The sequence below is a fragment of the Pelobates fuscus genome, chromosome 5, assembly GCF_036172605.1.
Source record: "Pelobates fuscus isolate aPelFus1 chromosome 5, aPelFus1.pri, whole genome shotgun sequence".
In the NCBI taxonomy this organism is placed as follows: domain Eukaryota; kingdom Metazoa; phylum Chordata; class Amphibia; order Anura; family Pelobatidae; genus Pelobates; species Pelobates fuscus.
In genome coordinates, this window is record NC_086321.1 from 257,450,697 (window position 1) to 257,472,626 (window position 21,930).

The window sequence follows — 21,930 nt, forward strand, 5'->3', positions numbered from 1 at the left end:
AGACAGGCACGTCAGTGAACAAACTGCGGCTCTGCTGTCGGCTACATAAACAGGGTTGTCGTCTAAAATGTGCTGTTTGGAAAAAGATCACAGAAATGAATAATAATAATGAAAGATGTCATTGAAACCCTTTTCCTCTCATTTTTAATTATATTTAATTTATATGTACATATATCTGGAACAAGCTTTTTACTGGGTCTTAGAAAACATCCTGTGAAAAGAAAAAAAAACGTTTTTACATAACAGTCTTCAGTCAATGTAGTCATAAAGCTACAAAGTTGCATTAAAATCACCTGTTAGTGGCAAATGATAAATAGTTTTTTTAATTGTTACAGATATTCTAAAAAAAAAAATAGGATTTTGGAAAACAAGAATTGTTAGGAACAAGTCATGTTAATTTATTTTCAGTATGGCAGTGTTAACCATTTCAGTACTAAAGGGTTGAGCGATATACTGCCATAATTTTGACCTTCAGACATTATAGAAAATACATGGACGACAAGACATCAGTAACAAATTGCATAATTCACATTCGTCCCTATTTAGTCTGCATTATGGGCCCAAATCTCTCTCTCCCTCTGTCTCTTTTTCTGTTATAATGTCCATTTTCTGAAGAGGCTCAGTATTGTGGGTGTGTTTGAATTTATACCAGAGAGGCGAGCCACCATTATAGTCACAGTAATATGTCTGCTAACTGCAACAAATGTGTTTAGAAATCAGGATGTGTAAAAGAGATGCATTCTTATTCAAAATAATATACAGTGGGACCTCGGTTTACAAACGCCTCGGTTAACATAATTTTCGGTTTACAAATGAAAATCCATCGAAAATAATGCCTCGGTTTACAAAATTTTTTCGCAATACAAAGCAAGTTTCCCCAGGATGCATTGCACCTGGGAGGTTTATAGCACCGCCCCCTGCATGCTGGAGCCTGTGGGTAGCACGTGGCGTCGAGTGTGGAGGTGTTGGAGCGGCTTTTGCATCGAGTTTTGGAGCCATTCTGGAAATTGTTTGCAGTTGTTTTGGGACTTTTTGGTGCATTTCTCAAGCTGTGGAAAGGTAGAGAGCTGAACTTCCGTCGTTTGTATTCCTTTTAGTGTGTGTTCTGCATTGTGGGTTGGTTTCCATGCCAGCTCATTTTGACTTTTTTCTGACCTCCAGAACGGATTAATTGGTTTTCAGTGCATTCCTATGGGAAACCGCGTTTCGGTTTACAAATTTTTCACAATAACAAACATCACGGAGAACGCATTAAATTCGTAAACCGAGGTCCCACTGTATTGTTATTTATAAGTCACTTAAAATATCACAGAACTGCCTTGCCCCTGGCCACACCTCAATTCACACCACTAAAATTGTCAGGACAGAGCTTCAGTGATGTAATGCTGTGAGAATATTGTATGTTTTATGTGATGCATCAGTGATTTCTCAAAACAATTCCTTAAAAGTGTTAATTTTGTCGACTAACAATTTTAGTCAACTAAATTTTTTTTAAAATTATGGCTAAAACTAAATTGAAATTTGCCGCCAAATTTCTTTTTTTTAAATAATCTTTTATTAGGTGGTAAGAAGTTCAGCATGGGTTCACGTATAAAACAACTTTGTGGACTCGCAGGCCCCATAGCATTTATGAACAACAAGTATGATTGCAAAATTCAAACGATTTGATGTCACAGGTATGCATTGTTTTGGCATTTCTATCTTTGCACCATTCGATCTGATGTGTGTTTGTGGCACTATTAGTAAAGCGGTGGGGTGTTGATATTATATATAATCATAGGCCTTCGTGGCATTAGCCTGGGTTCTAGCCATGCACGCTACCTCCACCCTGTCTGTCGGGATCCTGCACCCTGTCTGTCGAAGGTTTTGGTGGAATCTGTCTCCGTGGGCTTGGGGTTTATTTTCTAATGCCTTACCCCAGTTGTTGGAGTGTAGAGTTACGGTGCGTTTGCGGTGCTAATGGGGGGCAGTGCAGTAGGGAAGGTGTCGACGGTCGGCGTAACTATGAGGGTTTACCATCTGTGTGCCTCATGTTCCAGAGCAGGGTTAAGTGTTATGATGTTTGAGGTTGTCGCATAGAGCCATGTGCGTGTTCCCCGTCTAGGTGTGTCCTCCCATTTGGTCTGTAGTTGTACGCTGGTGGTGTAGGATCACGTCGTTGGTGATTTTCGGTTAGGTGGTCCCACTGGAGGGGCTATTTTGGGTTCCTGTGGCTTAGTGGGTGTCAGTCAATATGTCCTGGGCTGTAGTGAGGTGCGTCGCTGTTCCCGTTGTTGTTCACCAGTGCTCAGAAATTTGCCGCCAAACAAAGGAAAACAACAATTAAAAAATCTAGTTGTCCACTGCTGTGCAGTGGATCTCAAAATTGTATTTACTGCAATATTTTATTTCTTTCTGTTTTACCAATTTTTTTTTGCATGCTCATTCCTGAGGTATGAAAAACCATAACCTTAGCAAAATGAACCTGTTTATTTTTCCACCAAAGCTAGCAGATTTATAGACCATAGCTTAACTTAGAGTCCTTTGAAAAGTCAGCTTTTTGTAGTTTTGTAGTTGGACATATTGAGTAATTTTTATCAGTAACGTCTGTCACGGTTAGAATCCGGAAGACGTTGCATGTAATGAAAATTTAGATATGACAAACAACGCTGCTGTAACCTTCAGGTCCTTGTGGATTTTACAGACAAGAAAATGTTCAGAGATTATAAAAAGTAATTCAATAATGTGTCCGTATTGGCTGACTTGTGCTCTGGTCAATGATGGGTTAATATGATATGATGTTAGGGAGTTACAAAGTAACCTGTAGGCAATTTAACAAATCTTACTTAAGTTTTCATAATGCCTGCAGTACTAATATATTTAAAAAGGAGTCTAGATAATAAATAAATACAATATTTTGAACTCGAATGGGAGTTGTATATTGTATAATACGTCCCATAAGTGCAGAATCAGGCTTAAATTTGTGCCACTGTCCCATAATCCTGTTGCCAGAGAAATATCTTTAATGCAGTGAATGGACATAACTAGAAGAGCTTTAGATGTTCAAATCACACTCAGGGCATTGAGCCCGTAGAAGAGCACATGGCCTACCCTGGTAGAATGGAGATGGTCAGCGCAACTGGTGGTATGTTTGGAGTTCCATTCTCCCCCGCGAGCCCGGTGGATTGAGCATCTTCACTGGCAATCTCCCAAGTGGCACACCCCATTCCTGTCCTGCATGCCTACCAATGACATGAAATATACGTTATAGCAGAGACAACATTTGCACTGCTGAGAGCTGTACTAAGACAGTGCACTGAGTGCTGTCAGTCAGGAAGCCAGCGGTATTGGCAAAGTAGAAGGGAGGCAGTGGAAGCTGTCTCTGTTGCTGTACTGCGCAGAGACAGCCTTCTTCTCCTCTAATAACATGGATAGTGCTGCAGACATCCCATCACTTTTCTCTTGTCACTGCCGAAAGCAGTACACAGCAGGATAGAGGAGTGGGAGAAAATTGTTTCAGGAAGTGTGTTTGTCTTAGAGGAATCAGTCAGGGAAGATCATTTGATCGTTCCTGACCTATAAGGAGCCACTTGGTGTTCTGGATTGATTAATCTTGTTTCTGAGTATGAAATAAAAAAGTTAGAATATTTCTATGTTTTAAGCAGTTTCTACACTATAATATTCTTTTGGCCAATGTCCATTGGTATCTTCATAGAGAATAACCAGGACTAGCCACATATACATAAATACCAATATAAAATATCTCTGCTTCTCAGCCTGAGTAGAAAGCCAATATGTTCTTGATGTTTAACCAAAACAAATCTTACAAAACTCACTAGTTGAAAAAAAACCTACAAAATAAGCACTTTAAATATAGAATTTGCCGCAGCTGTGTATGTCATTCTTGTGAAACACAAGGACCCTTTTCAGACCATTTCCTCCAAAATGTCAGCTTCTTTACTCTGCAAAGTATGTGGTTTTAAGATTCATTAAGTCCCCCTCTCTCTGCATGTAATTGCTCCTTTCTCAGTGACTGCACACATTGAAACCCAGAACACTCACAAATAGGACAAGTTAGGACGGTAAAAGTGATGCTCCCAGCTGGAGAGCTTATCAGATAAACATTCATATAGTAACAATACAGCTTTTCACTACTAACATATAATAAATTCACATCCAATGCAAAACAAAAATTGCATTGCATACAGGGACATCTTAACTACGGGCATTAAATATGACAATTTGATGCACAATTCTCTTACCATAATTTCCAGAGTGTCTATTGGTATGTCAAAGCAATCGACTGCTGATACTGCAATTTTCCTTTACAGCACATTAGCACTGTTATTTTGGCTGGGGTATTTTCGCCAAGGGTGAAAATTGATTCTGTGTGGAAGGGGCTTGTCAATTAAATCTTTGACTGAGTTATATGTCATTAATGGGATTGGCAGGGATGAATCCACTTCAACAGTTTCTGCCCCGCATTGGAAGATTGTTTGTAAATTGTATGGACATTATTTAGTTTCTTAATCAGTAATTTCCAGCAACTATTTCAGACATTTTACATTGAGGGTCTACTACATGTGTGTGGAACAACCATCATGATAAAAGGACAATAACTACCAATTTTATTCAATTATTTAGTGGCATTTCCTACATAGATGATGTACCAAATGGCTATCTATCTGCAGCTGAGATTTTACAAGTATTTCTATTTTTGAAAAAAAGTTTGAGAAATGAGGGGTCATGGTTGGAAACATCTCTTTTTGTAGCTTTATTGTAGAAAGGGTAAAAAAGGTTAGTTGATTTTGACTAATTTTATTTGATGTTATCTGACTTTAATGTATGCAATGAATAGGAGAACCTTGTTGAGTTGTTCAATTACATGACTAAGGCTTGCATTTATATCTGCCTGATAAGACATAAGAGTATGTTTCCGCTAAAGTCTCCTTTTCATATTCAACCAGAAATGTAGATGCTAGGGTTAACCATTGGATAAAAAAAACCTGGTAACATGGTTATTAAAAACCAGGGATACATTATTAAATACATTTTTATTTAAACATTTAAAAGATATTACAGACAAATACATGATTCCGAATTTGGCATTTTTTTTTATCTTTCTGATTTCTGGTGGACCTTTTTAGGTTAAGGTTTCTTGGAGATATTTGAAGCCACACTTAAATGATGCACCTTAATATTGTGAAATGTGGAATCCCCATAGATTTATTTTGGAAATCACATTTTCGAAGCGCCATATGTAAACAAATACATAAATAAATAAAACATAGCAATGTATATATAAAGCTATTGAGTGAGTCTCATAGAAGCATTAGAGTTCTAGTTGCTAGTGAATGTATAGTGTTCTCATGCTGCATTAAGTCCTGTCAGGTGGGCTAACATAACGTTCTCAGGTAAACTAATACATTTGAATACTGGAACATATTTAGAGTTCTATCCCTCCAGAATGCAAAGCAGTGCAGTCTCAGGATAGCTTTAAACACGCCTGAACCTTTGAAACCACTAAACCACCTTTGGGCATTTGAGAATATCTTGAAAGCCTTTATGTTCCGTGAGGGCTACGTTTGAAGGTACCATATATCAAATGATTTTTGTATAACTTTATGTAGGTCCTGTAGGCAGCATTTCATTGCTTGTATTCCTGTAATATGAGCTAACACTAATTAATACATTGTATTTTGTACTTATCATATTGGTTTTTGTGACGGACTACTTACTTGATCATGGCTGGGCAGCAATTGATTGTTAATTAATTAATTATGATTAATTAATTGTTGTATATATTCATTTTTTTGTAGGGAAAGCACCCTTCCCACCTCAGGGATCCTTATCAGTGTGGTGCTTATCATTCTGATATTAAAAGTATTAAACTCAACCCACCCCAAAGAATGATTCTATAGCAAAAACTATTAATATAATACGTTTTAAAACTGCAGTTCAACTACCGCAAGATACCAAATCTCTACAATATTTTTTTTTTTTCTGTCAATGTTTTTTTTGTTATCTTGCTGTATGTCTACATTTCCTTATTTATGCTTGTTATGTATCCAGGAGAATTTGATAGTCCGCTCAGTTTTTCAAGAACATACAGTGCTTTGACTGATCCTTAAGAGGGTATATTCTATAATCTTGGAAGGCTTTGGTCAAAAATCCCCCATACTATACATGTCCCTTGTTTAACAGCTAGAATATTCTTAATTGAGTTAAAACAGTACAGAAAATGACTTAACTGGTCTTTCTAAACCTGCTTGCTAGTCATAAGTACTATTGGCTAATCTTTTAATGCATGTGCCTTGTCTTCTGCTTTTCTCTATTACTCTAGCTTTGGACAAGCTCAGCACCCAACACCTGTACCATCCAACACAAGTGGAGATTGTACAGTCTAACGTCGTGTTTGACATCAGCAGTCTCATGCTGTATGGTACGCAAGCTGTGCCCGTACGGCTCAAGATCCTGCTTGACCGGCTATTCAGTGTGCTGAAACAAGAAGAGGTACTGCACATTTTGCATGGCTTGGGATGGACGTTGCGGGATTACGTCCGTGGATATATCCTTCAGGTAAAATGTTTCAATATTTTATTTGAAAACAGATTTCATATTTAACAGGTATAAAACGGTAACTTAAAACTGACGAACATAAGCAGCCAAAGAGACACATGCAAAAAAACATTATAAATGGAACCGTACTTTTTGAGAGTTTATGTACAGTTCTATGAACGTACTGTACCTCATTTATGGATTCGAAATAGGTACACATTTTCCACCCCTGCAGAAACTACCATCGAATTTCAACGCTGCTTTGACTGACTGCGAAGAACACTGAGCAAATTATTAATACATAATATAAAGTATTTTTGTTGTGTTAGTTCTTGGCATTGACCCCACCCCATGAATGCTTTATTTAGTAAGATTTCATACACCTTGTGGCGAAACCAACCTCGCCACTATGAGCTGGAGAAGCCTGGTTGCTCGCCTGCTTCCGTTGGACTATGGACCAGACTTTAAAAAGCTTTATTTTACCTGCAGAAAGGCATATTCGTGCCTTTCAGCCGGGGTGTTCGGTAGATTCCAGCTACCGAACAAACTACCGTATGAGGGACCACCTAGGAGATGGAGTGTGCCGTCAATTAACCGCCCAGAAGCTGCGGTTAACCGCAGCTTAATTGATGAACGCTGGGTGGCCTTTGTTCGTTTGCCGACCACGAGGTAGCGGCCATTTTAATCGTGCAAAAGACCAGCGGTGTTCGGCGAGGATTCTATGGAACTATAAACGGACACTTAATTGCACGAACACCGCTGAGCCGTCTGTCGCCTGGGTCCTAATCGTACAAGGTTAACCGAACACTGGAATTCGGTATTTCTATGGGAATTGTAGTAGCCCAGATAGCTATACCATGGAGCCTATTTGTGTGATTAAAGACTTTGGCTCCATGGCGATTAAACTGTATTCGTGTAGTCTGGGTGCCAGTCACTTAATAATGTGCACCCAGACCTGAGCTATCTGGGGATATGTAACATGTCTGTGTTGGGTGGAATAAAAGTGACTTTATATATTTTAAAGCATAATACTGTATTTAGATCCCCACATGTGTAATGGAGTCTTGTCTTTGTCCTGGGAGGTAATTGGATTACCTCTACAACTATCTCCAGGGCAGAAGAGAGGAAACCAGGATGCATTGTGGGAATGTTTACTGCTGTGTGTCTGTAATTGGTTTATGTCTGTCCTTTGTTACAGTCTTCCATTTGGTCCCCTAGGGGAGTGTCCACCAGGTGGGAGACCTGCATAAATACTGGGCAGGTAGCCCTGAGAAAAAGTTGTTGCTGTTTAACCCTGAAGCTGGAGTGTGTCTCTTTCTTGGGGGGAAGGGGACTGTATGCCGACTGCCAGGAGTGTAAGCTGTCCATATTGCTTTTCCTGTTCGGCTGCTTCCAGGGTTCGTGTGTCTGCTGTTCGAGAGTTGGTGAATTCGTGCAGTTTGGGAGTTCGGGAAGTTGGTGCTTATGGTAGCTGCTGGTCTATGAAAAAGGGGATTATCGCCTAAACGCATTTTTCCCCTTTTAGGCTGAAACGGTCCGTTACAATTGGTGGCAAGCGGCGGGATCGTTCCTACAACCAGAGGGACAGCTACAGACAACACCATTCCTGGATTACAAAGTGCGGGCAACGCCAGTACCCGTACAGCGCCCCTATCTACAAGGAACCAACTGCAGCAGAGCAAGCATGGCACCCAGCTACACTCAAGAGGCGTATGACAGAGAGGTCACCAAGATACTGGCCTTATGCGGACCCAACCCCTCAGAATATAGAGTGCAGCGTGTGAAGCAAGCAGTGCGAGAGTACTTGCCGTGGGAATCAGAGCGGGCCAGGGGGTTTGCAGACCTCCCTCCCCAGCGGCAATGTGTGGCCCAGGGAGCTGATGGTGTCGTCCATCCTCCCCAGCAGCCGTGTGTGTCCCAGGGAGCCGAAGGTGCAGTCCTTCCTCCCCAGCGACAGGCTGAGTTACAGGGGGCAGAGGTTGTTGTTCCTGCCCCCCAGCAGCAAAGTGATATGCCAAGAAGGCAGTGTGAAGTGAAGGGAGAGGAGAGCAGTGTCCTCCCTCCCCAGCGGCAATGTGTGCCCCAGGGAGCTGATGGTGTCGTCCATCCTCCCCAGCAGCCGTGTGTGTCCAAGGGAGCCGAAGGTGCAGTCCTTCCTCCCCAGCGGCAGGCTGAGTTACAGGGGGCAGAGGTTGTTGTTCCTGCCCCCCAGCAGCAAAGTGATGTGCCAAGAAGGCAGTGTGAAGCGAAGGGAGAGGAGAGCAGCGTCCTCCCTCCCCAGCGGCAGTGTGTGCCCCAGGGAGCTGATGGTGTCGTCCATCCTCCCCAGCAGCCGTGTGTGTCCCAGGGAGCCGAAGGTGCAGTCCTTCCTCCCCAGCGGCAGGCTGAGTTACAGGGGGCAGGGGTTGTTGTTCCTGCCCCCCAGCAGCAAAGTGATGTGCCAAGAAGGCAGTGTGAAGCGAAGGGAGAGGAGAGCAGCGTCCTCCCTCCCCAGCGGCAGTGTGTGCCCCAGGGAGCTGATGGTGTCGTACATCCTCCCCAGCGGCAGTGTGTCCTGCCGGGAGCAGAGACAGTGAGTCTCGCACCCCAGCAGCCGGACAAGAGAATGAAAGGGGAGACAGCTGGTCCCCCTTTCCACCAGCAGAGAAAGTGGCAGGGAGAGGAGCCTGCTACCCCCTCTCCCCAGCGGCAGTTTACCATCCAGAGAGAGGAGCTTGTTACACCCTCTCTCCAGCGGCAGCCTAACCCACCAAGGGGAGATGTTAAGCCCCACGACGGTGCAGATGGGACCGTAGTCTCTGTACTTACAGCCCAAGGGGTAGGGACGGTCGGTCCTGTCCCCCAGCCACAGAGCGATGTATCCAAAGGGGAGACAGTCGGTCTCCCCCTCCGGCAGCCAAACTATGCACCTAAAGGGGAGACAGTCAGTCTCCAGCAACCAGGCTCCAACCAGACTACTTCCGTGGTAGTGCTGGCACCAGGACAGAATACCGCTGGTCTCTGCCCCCTCAGCAACCCACCAAGGCAGCCTAACTGTTCCCCACACAGTCATGGTGAGACACCTGGACCTGGACAAGTTTGTAATTTTTTCAGGTGTAGTACCCAGTTATTGTGGGGGGGCTGTACTAATAGTTGTGTTTTGTGGGTGGGTTGCTGGACTAACCAGGGCACTGACCGGCAGGAGGTCAGGTACCCTGTTAGTCTAATTGGTAAAGGGGAGAAGTGTGGCGAAACCAACCTCGCCACTATGAGCTGGAGAAGCCTGGTTGCTCGCCTGCTTCCGTTGGACTATGGACCAGACTTTAAAAAGCTTTATTTTACCTGCAGAAAGGCATATTCGTGCCTTTCAGCCGGGGTGTTCGGTAGATTCCAGCTACCGAACAAACTACCGTATGAGGGACCACCTAGGAGATGGAGTGTGCCGTCAATTAACCGCCCAGAAGCTGCGGTTAACCGCAGCTTAATTGATGAACGCTGGGTGGCCTTTGTTCGTTTGCCGACCACGAGGTAGCGGCCATTTTAATCGTGCAAAAGACCAGCGGTGTTCGGCGAGGATTCTATGGAACTATAAACGGACACTTAATTGCACGAACACCGCTGAGCCGTCTGTCGCCTGGGTCCTAATCGTACAAGGTTAACCGAACACTGGAATTCGGTATTTCTATGGGAATTGTAGTAGCCCAGATAGCTATACCATGGAGCCTATTTGTGTGATTAAAGACTTTGGCTCCATGGCGATTAAACTGTATTCGTGTAGTCTGGGTGCCAGTCACTTAATAATGTGCACCCAGACCTGAGCTATCTGGGGATATGTAACATGTCTGTGTTGGGTGGAATAAAAGTGACTTTATATATTTTAAAGCATAATACTGTATTTAGATCCCCACATGTGTAATGGAGTCTTGTCTTTGTCCTGGGAGGTAATTGGATTACCTCTACAACTATCTCCAGGGCAGAAGAGAGGAAACCAGGATGCATTGTGGGAATGTTTACTGCTGTGTGTCTGTAATTGGTTTATGTCTGTCCTTTGTTACAGTCTTCCATTTGGTCCCCTAGGGGAGTGTCCACCAGGTGGGAGACCTGCATAAATACTGGGCAGGTAGCCCTGAGAAAAAGTTGTTGCTGTTTAACCCTGAAGCTGGAGTGTGTCTCTTTCTTGGGGGGAAGGGGACTGTATGCCGACTGCCAGGAGTGTAAGCTGTCCATATTGCTTTTCCTGTTCGGCTGCTTCCAGGGTTCGTGTGTCTGCTGTTCGAGAGTTGGTGAATTCGTGCAGTTTGGGAGTTCGGGAAGTTGGTGCTTATGGTAGCTGCTGGTCTATGAAAAAGGGGATTATCGCCTAAACGCATTTTTCCCCTTTTAGGCTGAAACGGTCCGTTACACACCTTCTGTGACATTCAGTTCAATCAGGAAGGTGCTAGGATTTCAAAGCTACTCTTCCTTTAAAAAACTACTGATTTCACTGAGGAATATCTGGGCATATAGAGCTGTGATCACTAATAGAGCCTTTCTGACAAAACAAAATGAGTGGAAACCAATCGTGGCTGCTTGCACAGCTTGTTATGGTGAAATAGTTGTTGCTAGCTACAAACTGTCCCAAAACAAAAGTGTTAATATAGAGACAGAGACTAAAATAATTCTCCTTATTCCTTATTCTGCTGATTTCCAAGCTGGTAAAATAATGATACTATGTTATTACTAGTATTACTAGTGAATGCACCTTTCCATGTTGGAAAATATATATGACAATAAGTGGTGTACCTTTAAACTGAAAGTCAAAGTTTCTCATTATGATGTCTTCAGCTGAAAGATGGACTCAGGGTGCCAGAGAATCCTAAGTTTTAATGTCAACCTTCGGTAAACAGGTAGGCGAAATACAGAGAGATTGTACCTATATCCTCCTATATAGCATGTTACTTTACAATAAACGGTAGCTGGTTATGATGCATGTGGTATTGTAAAATCCTGTGCAACATTTTTTTTTTAATTCTGGCCACAGTTTGATAAGGTAAGTACCTACTTGCCATTATGTTTGTGTAGTCAAACTTTCATATAGGTAAATATAAATACTGATCCTTGAAGATTGAAAAGTGAAAATATACATTTGCCTGTCAAATTTTAATTTAATCATAAACAGAAAAGACAGTGCTGTATTTCATGCCTTAATATTGTGTCAACTAATCTTAATTATGACTGAAGTTTATTAACCAACAATAAAGGGAATGCTCCCATATTGTAGTTTTAAGCTGATAAATATACTTTATAGATTCATTTGGTTGATTTCATTAGGATTCCATATATAGATCATATTTCCTTTTAAGGAATCAATCAGTTCATATGTTTCAACTATTGCGTTAAATGTAATTTTAATTTAACAAACCTAATGCTTTTTATGTAATGGCATCCAAAAGGTGAAAAAACATTAAGGGCAGGTTGTGGCTTCTCTTAATTTTTAGTGTGTAGGTTATAGAGTTATGGTAAAAATCCCAACAATTTAATATGGAGAGAGCATAAACTATTTGGGGCAAAGAGCTAAATAGGGAATAATCACCATGAAGCCAAAATAAAAGTCTCTTAACTTTACACCCAAAATAGCATCTATTTTGTATTGATAAATCTCCCCCTGGTGGTTTCTTAATTAAAAGGTGAATTGCCTAGAATTTAAAACCAAATTACAAAATTAATGATACACAGGTTTCTTGTAAGAATTGATGAGAAATCAAGCAGGATTATTCACGAAAATCAGGATTACTATAAATTCAAAGTTAATTCAAAATTAATTTAAAGGGGCGGAGCTTAACTGCAGAGCTGACGAGACGCATCTCGAGGGAGCTCTGGGAGAAATAAGCAAAACTTACCTTTTATATTGACATGTAACACAAATATTGATCATATGCCTGCAGTCTTACAGCACAATTGCAAGCTTCAGCATTTCTAAGTTTGGCGCAAACTGTGTGAGGCCTATTCAAGGTGGTCGAGATCAGCAGCAGCCTGTCTGTGGCTTCCTGGTTGATGCCTATGGACTCAAACAGAAGTAGAAGGGCAGAGTTAATGGGCACTGGAATAAAGGCTTAGGTGGTCTAACTATTTGTTAATGGTTTAACCTCTGAAGGTAAACCGGTCCCTAGGACCTCCTCACACTATATAAAAAGATAAAAATGTAATTTCGGTGGAACTGTTCCTTTAAGACCAAAGTTACAGACCTGCAAGTATACCCTGAAAATTTTGGAATAAATAATAAATAAAAAATCTACAACTCGGATATAGACACAGCTGGCTGTTTTAGTGTAAATTTACAGGGTTGTTCACTAAAGTAAGAAGTCAAAGTGAATTCAATGAGAATTTCACATTCAATGTCAAAATAGTCAAATTGGAAACATTCTCTAGCTTAGCTATGTTTCTATTTCTGCTACTTTTGCCTTAAATTTTAAATTCCCTTCCAAGTATCACTTTAGAAAAGAACCCTTTTAAAAACAATGTTAATATCTTTTAATTTACTACAAGTTGTTGTTTAGTGAATTCACCCTAATTGGATTTATATGCTAAACAAAAACTGTTTTTAAACCGGGTGGCAAATTTTATGCAAAAGGTGCTTATATGAAAAAAATCTGTAGATCAGCTAAAACCACAAATTTAGCTTAAATTATATATTTTGGTTTTCGGTTAACTACACTTTGATTTTTACTGAATAAACCCAAAGTGTTTAAAGTTTTTTCTTCTTCTTTTTCCAACATTGTAATGAGCCTCCCTCTTGGCATGGCTGGAGTTGCCTGGTTTTCACACCAAATGCTGCTCCCTATTTGTCGCTGGTGATATTTTTTTGACTTTTTGTTTTGCATTATAAATTCTTCTAGCCCTCATTAGGCCCATACAAAAGCAATCATGAAACGCTGTATTTATAGTGAGTCTAGCTGCAGATGTGCAGACATGCTGGAAAGGTTCGAGTAAATAATTTAAAAAGGGGAAAAAAACTATTTGTTTTTCATTTTTTTGGACAACACTTTGTCTATTAATTTTGACCGCAAGATACTGTAAATAATGTTAACTTCCATAAAATAAACAGACTAGTGGTTATGCACCATATGTTTTATAATTATCTTGTGGCTTTTGTTTACTGCACTGCTAGAAATCCCTCAGACAGCTCTCTGAAACAATATGTGTGCGAAAGTAAATGGCAGTCAGAACATTCTAGTGAGACGGAGAACTTTCTAGTAACCTTATTAGGAGATTGATCTGTGTGCATTGTTCAGAACGTGGTTTGCCAATTTTAAGCCATATTATCCAGCCACGTGTAAATTCCACATGTCATGAGTTTGTAGCATTTAAATATATAATAACCGCAATGCAGTTAAAGGTTTATTCCAAGCATCATAACCACTACAGCTACTAGTGATGGTGAAAACCGTTTTGCTGGGAGACGAGGGCCCTATGCTGTTGGATGTGATAACATCTGGCTTCTACAGAGCTGCAGAAACCAGATGCCGATCTCCTCTGCTATTCATTGGCTGAGAGTGTCAGCCAATCGCTTGCAGCCAATAATTGACATTACGTGCGTAAGAATATGCACAGAATGACATTAGCCATCTGAAACTCTAGTTCTATGACATAAGGACACTGCCGTTGTTACATCTCCAGCAGCAAAGAGTTAAACTCTTCACATAATGCTGCACATAGAAGACTCCAGGCACCGTGACCACTTCAAATCACCGCAAGTGGTCATGGTGCTTGGAGTAACTCTTTAATTCCATATGTATAGGAATGCTATGTACAGCTTATGTGCTCACTAGCTGTCTGTAGCATCCTAGGTGGTTGTGACAGAACAGGGAATTTATATGTATCTGTTAACCATGAGTCAACTTAGCACCAATAATAAGTTGCGTATTCTTTTTTTTTTTTGTGTAATTAACTTCTGAGATATTTTTTGGTCCTCAGAGGTACTCATATCGGGATAATTGTGTTTGCTATTATCTTAACTGAGAAACATACAGAGTTATTCAGTAACATGAGAATTTCCAAGAACTTAAAGTAAATATAAAGTGAATTTCTGTTTTAAAGGACCACTATAGTGCCAGGAAAACATACTCGTTTTCCTGGCACTATAGTGCCCTGCGGGTGCCCACACCTTCAGGGCCCCCCCTCCCACCGGGATCTAAGGTGAGGAAGGGGTTAAATTTACCTATTTTTCCAGCGCCGGGCGGGGGACTCTCCTCCTCCTTCTCGTCGTCATTGGCTGAATGCGCATGCGCGGCAAGAGCCACGCGCGCATTCAGCCAGTCCATAGGAAAGCATTATCAAAAAAATCACAGTAAGAAGCGCGGAAGCGCCTCTAGCGGCTGTCAATGAGACAGCCACTAGATGCTGGATTAACCCTATTATAAGCATAGCAGTTTTTATGAAACTGCTATGTTTATAAAAGAAAGGGTTAAACCTAGCTGGACCTGGCACCCAGACCACTTCATTAAGCTGAAGTGGTCTGGGTGCCTATAGTGGTCCTTTAAGGCAAAAATAGCCAAACTGGCAATAAAATTGCCTTGGAGAATTTATCTAATTTTGCTATTTTAGACTAACTCTTGATATTCAGCTTGAATTCACCAGGAATTCTCATTTTAGTAAATACCCTTATGATTTTCTAGTCATATTATGATATGCTCCATACTTTAGCTTTGTAAATACATTTTAAAAACATTTTTTTGCGTACTCATTTCTGCCTCCACTGCAGATACCGAAAGACCTATGAATGACCACAAGGCTCTACCGTAAAAACAGCAGTGTCTGCTCCACAAAGTGAAGTGCCCAAAATATCAGGAAGCTTACTTAGTAGATAAAATAACACATTTTATTCCTTTTAGAAATGTGTTTTCTTCCCGGTGTCTTGGCATCTGCGCTGGACACATTTTACATCTGTTCTGCTAAAAGGCCTGAAGGACAGGGAGGGGAGACAGAGCAATGGGTGCAAGAGGGAGGGGGAGCTGCGAGGAAATATTACAAATCTCTCAACTTCATCACGGATGTTCCCGCTCTGTGAGAATCATATTTCATGGCAGGGCTATCTCTTTCTCATCTCTGTCCCGCACTTTGTGATGACAGTGCCGTCTGAGAGCTGAGCATTGTTCCTGAATCCCCTCGTTCTCTCTCCCTCCTGACTTCAATTTGCAAGCACGCTGCTCAGTTGCACTGACAGGCAGGTTGTTCGTGCTTGAATAACTTGCTCTCTGAGCTCTACACTTTGTGGCATCCATGTAATGCTTAGCAGTAGGTACAGCTGTTAACCGTTCGCTTATAAATAATCTCTTTCCCCCTTCTCAACCTGTCTCCCAGGTAGTATACCTGTCACCATTAATAACTCACAGTCTGTGCTCCCAAGTGATCTGGCCCACTGCATGTCATTCACAGCCGAGTGGTGCCCAGGCCATCTAGCTGAGCTCATGTAGGCAGCCCTCATCTCTTCACTCACAGAATCGGCTCTGTGTGATTATTTTACTTGGTGAGAAATATACGTGGAGAAAATGACAGGTCCTTTTTTTCAACCTCTGAATAATTTCTGCACTCTGGAGAAATGGATTTGTCACCTACAAAAAAGAACATCCACGCACGTTGCTGCTCAGCTATGGAACAATCTGCTTGTATTAGGAATTTAGAAGAGGTTTTTTTCTCCGCTTGCATTATTTTTGGGGGGAATTTGTGAAAAGTGAAGTGATCAGCAAGAACAATCCATTGGATTTTGTTGTGGTTGATCCACTGTAACATTTTAACACAGAATTTATCTCTAAGATTACATTTCTATGACATCTCTAATCACCTACTTAACCCCTTAAGGACCAAACTTCTGGAATAAAAGGGAATCATGACGTGTCAGACACGTCATGTGTCCTTAAGGGGTTAAAGGAACACCATAGTCGCCTAAACAACTTTAGCTTAATGAAGCAGTTTTTGTGTGTAGATCGTGCCTCTCAGGTTTCACTGCTCCATTCACTGCCATTTAGGAGTTAAATCACTTTGTTTCTGTTTATGCAGCCCTTGTCACACCACCCCTGGCTATGATTGACAGAGCCTGCATGAAAAAAACAAAAAACTGTTTTCACTTTCAATCAGATGTAATTTACCTAAAACAATTGTATCACTTTCTCTGTAAGTTGAACTTTAATCACATACAGGAGGCTATTGCAGGGTCTAGCAAGCTATTAACATAGCAGGAGATAAGAAAATCTAAATTAAACAGAACTTGCAATAAAGAAAGGATAAACTGTAGATGACTCTGTGGCAGAAGTAGCCACAAAAGACTGTAAAAAAACTTTTTCCTATGTAAAAGAACGGTATTCGGGACTTTTACCATGAATGATTCGGTATTTTGCTGTATGTGAACAAGGCAATCGGTTCTCGAACAGTAATCACCATTCTGTTCGTGAACCGATTGTACCTCCCTTGCATGGGTGAATGTCTTAAAAGGAGCATTGTGATTTAACTCCTAAATGGCAGATAATTGAGCAGTGATACTGTAGGGACATGATCTATACACCAAAACTGCTTCATTAAGCTAAAGTTGTTTTAGTGACTATAGTGTCCCTTTAACAACTCCGTTATAATATAAGAAGTAAACTTGCCACATAAAATTATAGTGGGCTTTAGCAACAGAAATCAACCAATATATTGTAATATAATTTCATGCAAATGTTTAGTGTTAATTAAATGAACTGTCACTTAAAGCTTGAGAAGCTTACATTACTTACTTACTTTAATTGAAAATCTCCTCTTTGCATTTTTCTACCTATTTGTCTATTATCCTGGTGGTAGATTCAGTTAGTGCATGGTTGGTCCATCTGTTCCTTACTCAGCCTCCAGGGCTATTCCAGCTTGCATTGCTGTGTGTAATGGAGTGCCTTACATTTGAATGCTTCTCTGTCATATGGCATGGAACACTAGAAACGCATTGATTGATAGGTGGCTTCTATAGCACAGGACCCTATTAAAAATATTACTGGTGCTAGATACTTGGGTGACCGTAAGAAGAAAAAAAAATCACTAATTGCTGGCCTTGCGTCCAGTAACTGTGTTCAGACACATTGCTGATTGAAACTGGCTGTAGTTCCAGCTATTATACGTTGGCAACAACTGCTGTTTGCTAGTGGGAGGTGAAATATCTGCTGAGTTTTGAACAGTCATGGACATAATGTAAGAGGAAAAACATCAGTCCAAATAGAACATCCCAAAAATATCTTGTAAAATACAATTGCAAAGTATAGAGAAGACTACTAAGAATTCTTTGAGAAGAAGCGATTCATCCTGAAAGCTGACAAGTCTAAGTCTTTGTCCGAGATCCCAAGTCAAGGGTGGCCAAAAGGAAGTTTTCTTAAGGGTCAATATCCTTGTTTCTCTGTTTGAGTACATAGGGACTCTGGTAAGTCTCAGCAACAACTGACCTAGGCCCATTTTATTACAAGATGTATGTGCCATTACAAACTATTAGATAGAGATTTGGATATTAAATGGATAACATAAGTGCACAAAAAGAGAGTCAAATAAAGGAGTTGATGGCACTCCAATCTTTTTCCTCCTTTCCCCCATCAATTGATTGAATTTTTTTTTACAGTGTTTCATATGCAATACATTTCAAGGTTGTTTGAATGCCAAGTACTGAAAATATACATAAATCTCCTACTTCAAATTTCAAGGCAGTTTTCTGAAAAAAATAAAACCGCAGCACATTATTCGCCCTGCTTTATTTTACACTGCAAAAAACGTTGTATAAATATATATAGCTTTACTGTACTGATTGCAGATGAGAAAGTATGAGGCATCAAATGTTCTCCAGGCCCATTGGCTCGAAGACACCAGTTTATCAGTTCCCCTCTGCCTTTCTCCCTGTAAAAACTCATAGTGAAGTGTGAAAAGCATCAGAAAGTCTTGTTTGTGCCAGTGTAGCTTTTTTTTTTTATTTTTTTTTTTTATTTTACTCTCTGGCCAGAACCTTCATCTCCTCATATGTTTCTGTTAAGGACTAACATGGAACACAGAAAAGAAGAAGAAGAAAAAAAAAAGCCGACAGCAATAGAGACCAGATGCCGGTATTTCTTCTCTGTCACTTGGCTGCCGAGCAGATGGAATTTATATCGCTTGGGCATGCTAGAAGGAAGAGGCCTAAAGGAGCCAACATGTGGAACTAGGCCTGAGTGACATTTTTGCTAATGTTTTGTCCTTGTAGAACATTATGCTTCCTCTTTGCTTATGAGCTGCGGTTTTCCTGACTCAGACAGAGTTTCCAGGCCCAGCTGGAGTGTGGTTCTCCCCCGCCTTTCCCCTTCCAACCCTCTCTGTAATGGCCTAGGAAGAAGGAATGGACCCTCTTACAATGAAGCTCTTTATTAAAATACCTGACATCTGCATGCAACACACACCAAATCATCCTGGGCAGTGCTAAGGAATTCACTAGTCCTTACCAGTCACTGTTTTTCACAGTTTAGCTATGAGCTAAATGACTTGCGTGAAGCTTCCTTAGGCTCTAAACTGATGCTGATTAGTGTCTCATAGAACCACAGTGCTCCTCAGAACAGAGCAGCCATACATATATGTATTTGATAGACTCCCTTTTTTAACTTTGTGTATTGTAGTTAAAGCATTTTCCCTTGGATACACTTACTTACACAATGTCTGTTTGGATAAATATGTTCCCTCTTTTTTCAGTCTTTTTAACAGGCTCAAGTAAAGTAATTGCTAATGCAAACACTAACCCTAAATGCTATGGATCAATCAACTGTCAGTTCTTGGGGTTTTGCACAGCTAACTGAAGACTAGTTATGGATGGTTCTATTAAAAAAGAAAAAAAAAGTTTATGTGGGTAGTGCCACGAGTGTTCATGCATTCATAAAATCACTGTGATCATCATAGCACAATAGTACATAACCTTGTATGACAATTTAGAAGCAGTGGCCCATGCATGCACAGCACACCTGCCCCATTATGGAACACAATTATAGTGCCAGTGCACAGAGCTGTTGTGGATATATTTATGTTGTATATCTGCCGCCACTGTGTTCCTCATCCCAGTAAATGTTTAAATAGCACTTAATGGTGTGAGATAAGGGGAAATGTCACTTTCAGAAAAACAAGAGTAAATAAAATTTCCCATTTCAGATCTACCGTAAGTGCTGGTATTGTATAACTAGTTTTACTCTGCTTTAAAATTGATGTAACGTTAATTATTATGTATTGCTATTGCTTTGAAGCTCTGTTCACAACAGAGGTTTTAGCCCCTTGAAATAAGGGACAGTGTCAGTTTGGCTCAATAGAAGGCTGCCTGATAGACGCAGAGTCTTGGAAAATATGACATTGCCATGTAGGTGTCTACTACTGCTCTGTTGTGACTGTCCTTGTCCCATAGAGAGATCCTGGTATCTTACACAATAAACAGAGGTTCGGATGGGCTTAGATTCACCGTGTTACTCTGAACAGTTGCATCTTCACTACTCTTTTTCTTTTAACAATGAAACGTTTGCAGTTGCTTCCTCGGAAGAAAAGCAAAATGTCAGCTTATATAAAGCACTGAAAACAGCAATACAAACAGCTCTTACATTCCCAATGTAAACGTGTAGAAAGCTCAGTATTTTTAACCTGTCTGCTTTTAAAAATCTGATTAGTCAGATCAAATGCTTAGAACACCTCTCACATGCTCATAACACAGCAGCATGTTTTTCGAAAGGGACAGAAATTACCAACGTAGCCTCTCACTGTTAAAGTCATTCGTGTAGAAAGCATGTTCCACTAGAAGTGAATCACAACTGCCTTTAAATCACAAGCCCATAAAATATTTTCTCTTCTGAGTCCAGGCACAATCTGATAATAATTAGGCTGTTTGGACTTAATCAGGAGATGCATGTCCTGACTCAAGGACTGAAACAACATCAGGAGAAAAAGAATCTAGTGCGACCTCTGCATTCCTCTCCTGACCTTTTCTAAGGAGCTCCGTACAAAAGGAGCTAGGATGGCCTGCTCAGTACAGATTGCCCTTTAAGAGACAGGATTGTTAGTGTTTATAGTCCCAGACACAAGATACACTGCTTTTATCAAACGAAAAGTCATTTGAGTGAGCATCTGGAAAAGTATTTTTTTTATAAGTATGGCAGTGATGGTGTCAATAATATGGCAGGAATTATCAATTGGGGTGAACGTTTCAATCTGTGGACCTTTCACAAACAGTAATTGCAATGTTACAGAAAATGTATTATTTGTATATGTGGAGTTGTATGGTCAGGTTCAAGTCCACAAAGCTAGGAAATCATAGGATAGGCAAAAAGTATTTTTGACGGAAGTCTAATGAAAGCAATAATGCCAATTGGTTTTGCTACATGCATGATATAGATAATGAATTAAAATTCTCCCAAAGCAATAAGCTCAACACTTAATTGACTGGACTCCTGGGGCTATCGCTGGTCACAGATCAGGACATTGATTTTAGGGGGTTAATACAAGGCAAGCCCCTCGGAATTTAGGTTTGTGTTACATCTATATGCCCTACAGCTCATGTTGTTTTGCCTCTTTGAGCTTCCCATTTCTAAATCACTGCAATATAGCTGCAATATAGGCTTCACAACCAGAGACTCACTCAAATTCTAACACCCACATAAAGTCCTACTAAATGTGCTTATAGAGAAGGATAGCTGCACTGATCATTTTGTAGGACATTATGCAAGTTATTTGATGTCAAAGATACTCCTAATCTCACTCTCATTATATACACCTCATTGAGTAGATGTCAAAGGAGTACATACAATATTATACAAAATGCATTAATATAAAGGTATATAGTGTGTATCGTGATCTTTCTATGTAAGGAAAGGGTTGCAGCTGCCTTATAAGCCTTCTCAGTAATCTCATCCCTTGGCCTTCTATTGTTGGAATCAAGCAGCCCCCCTTTCAGACTGTCTGTTTATTGTCATTCTACTGTGATGGATCCCGTTAAAGATCTGCTTCTCCAAGAGGACTCTGAGGTGTCTGGAAATCCCTGACTCTAATCATAAACACCACAGCTGGCAATGATGTGGCCAGAAAAAAAAATCACCTTGATCCAATGCACACACGCTTTGATGTGTCTAAAGCAAACGCCTTGGCCAAAGAAAAAGGTGCGGCATTTTTTTTCTTTTTCTTTTTTTTTTTACTTTTTACTTTCTTTTTTTTTCTTTTTTTTTTTTGCAGTTCAGCTTGACAATCCTAAATCATAACCACATGGCTCAATGCTTTAACTTGAAAAAAACAAAAAAAAACCCATACCATTTTCTTCTGAGAAACTTGCAAAACCATCTGACAACAATAACATGAAACAGGTTTTTAAATAATGATTGTTCCTGTGCAAATACATACATACGGTATACAATGCCAACATGAGACATATACAGTGGTCTT

The 21,930-nt window shown here is 40.6% G+C and overlaps 1 protein-coding gene across 4 annotated transcripts in view; it reads left to right on the top strand.

Moving 5' to 3' along the window:
• BNC2 (basonuclin zinc finger protein 2) overlaps window positions 1-21,930 on the top strand; it is a 569,366-nt gene that overhangs the window by 480,793 nt on the left and 66,643 nt on the right. For all 4 annotated transcript variants that reach the window (XM_063455247.1, XM_063455245.1, XM_063455249.1 and 1 more), the window contains one exon: window positions 6,323-6,558. In XM_063455247.1, coding sequence (XP_063311317.1) covers window positions 6,323-6,558 — 236 coding nt within the window. The remainder of the gene's footprint in view (window positions 1-6,322; window positions 6,559-21,930) is intronic.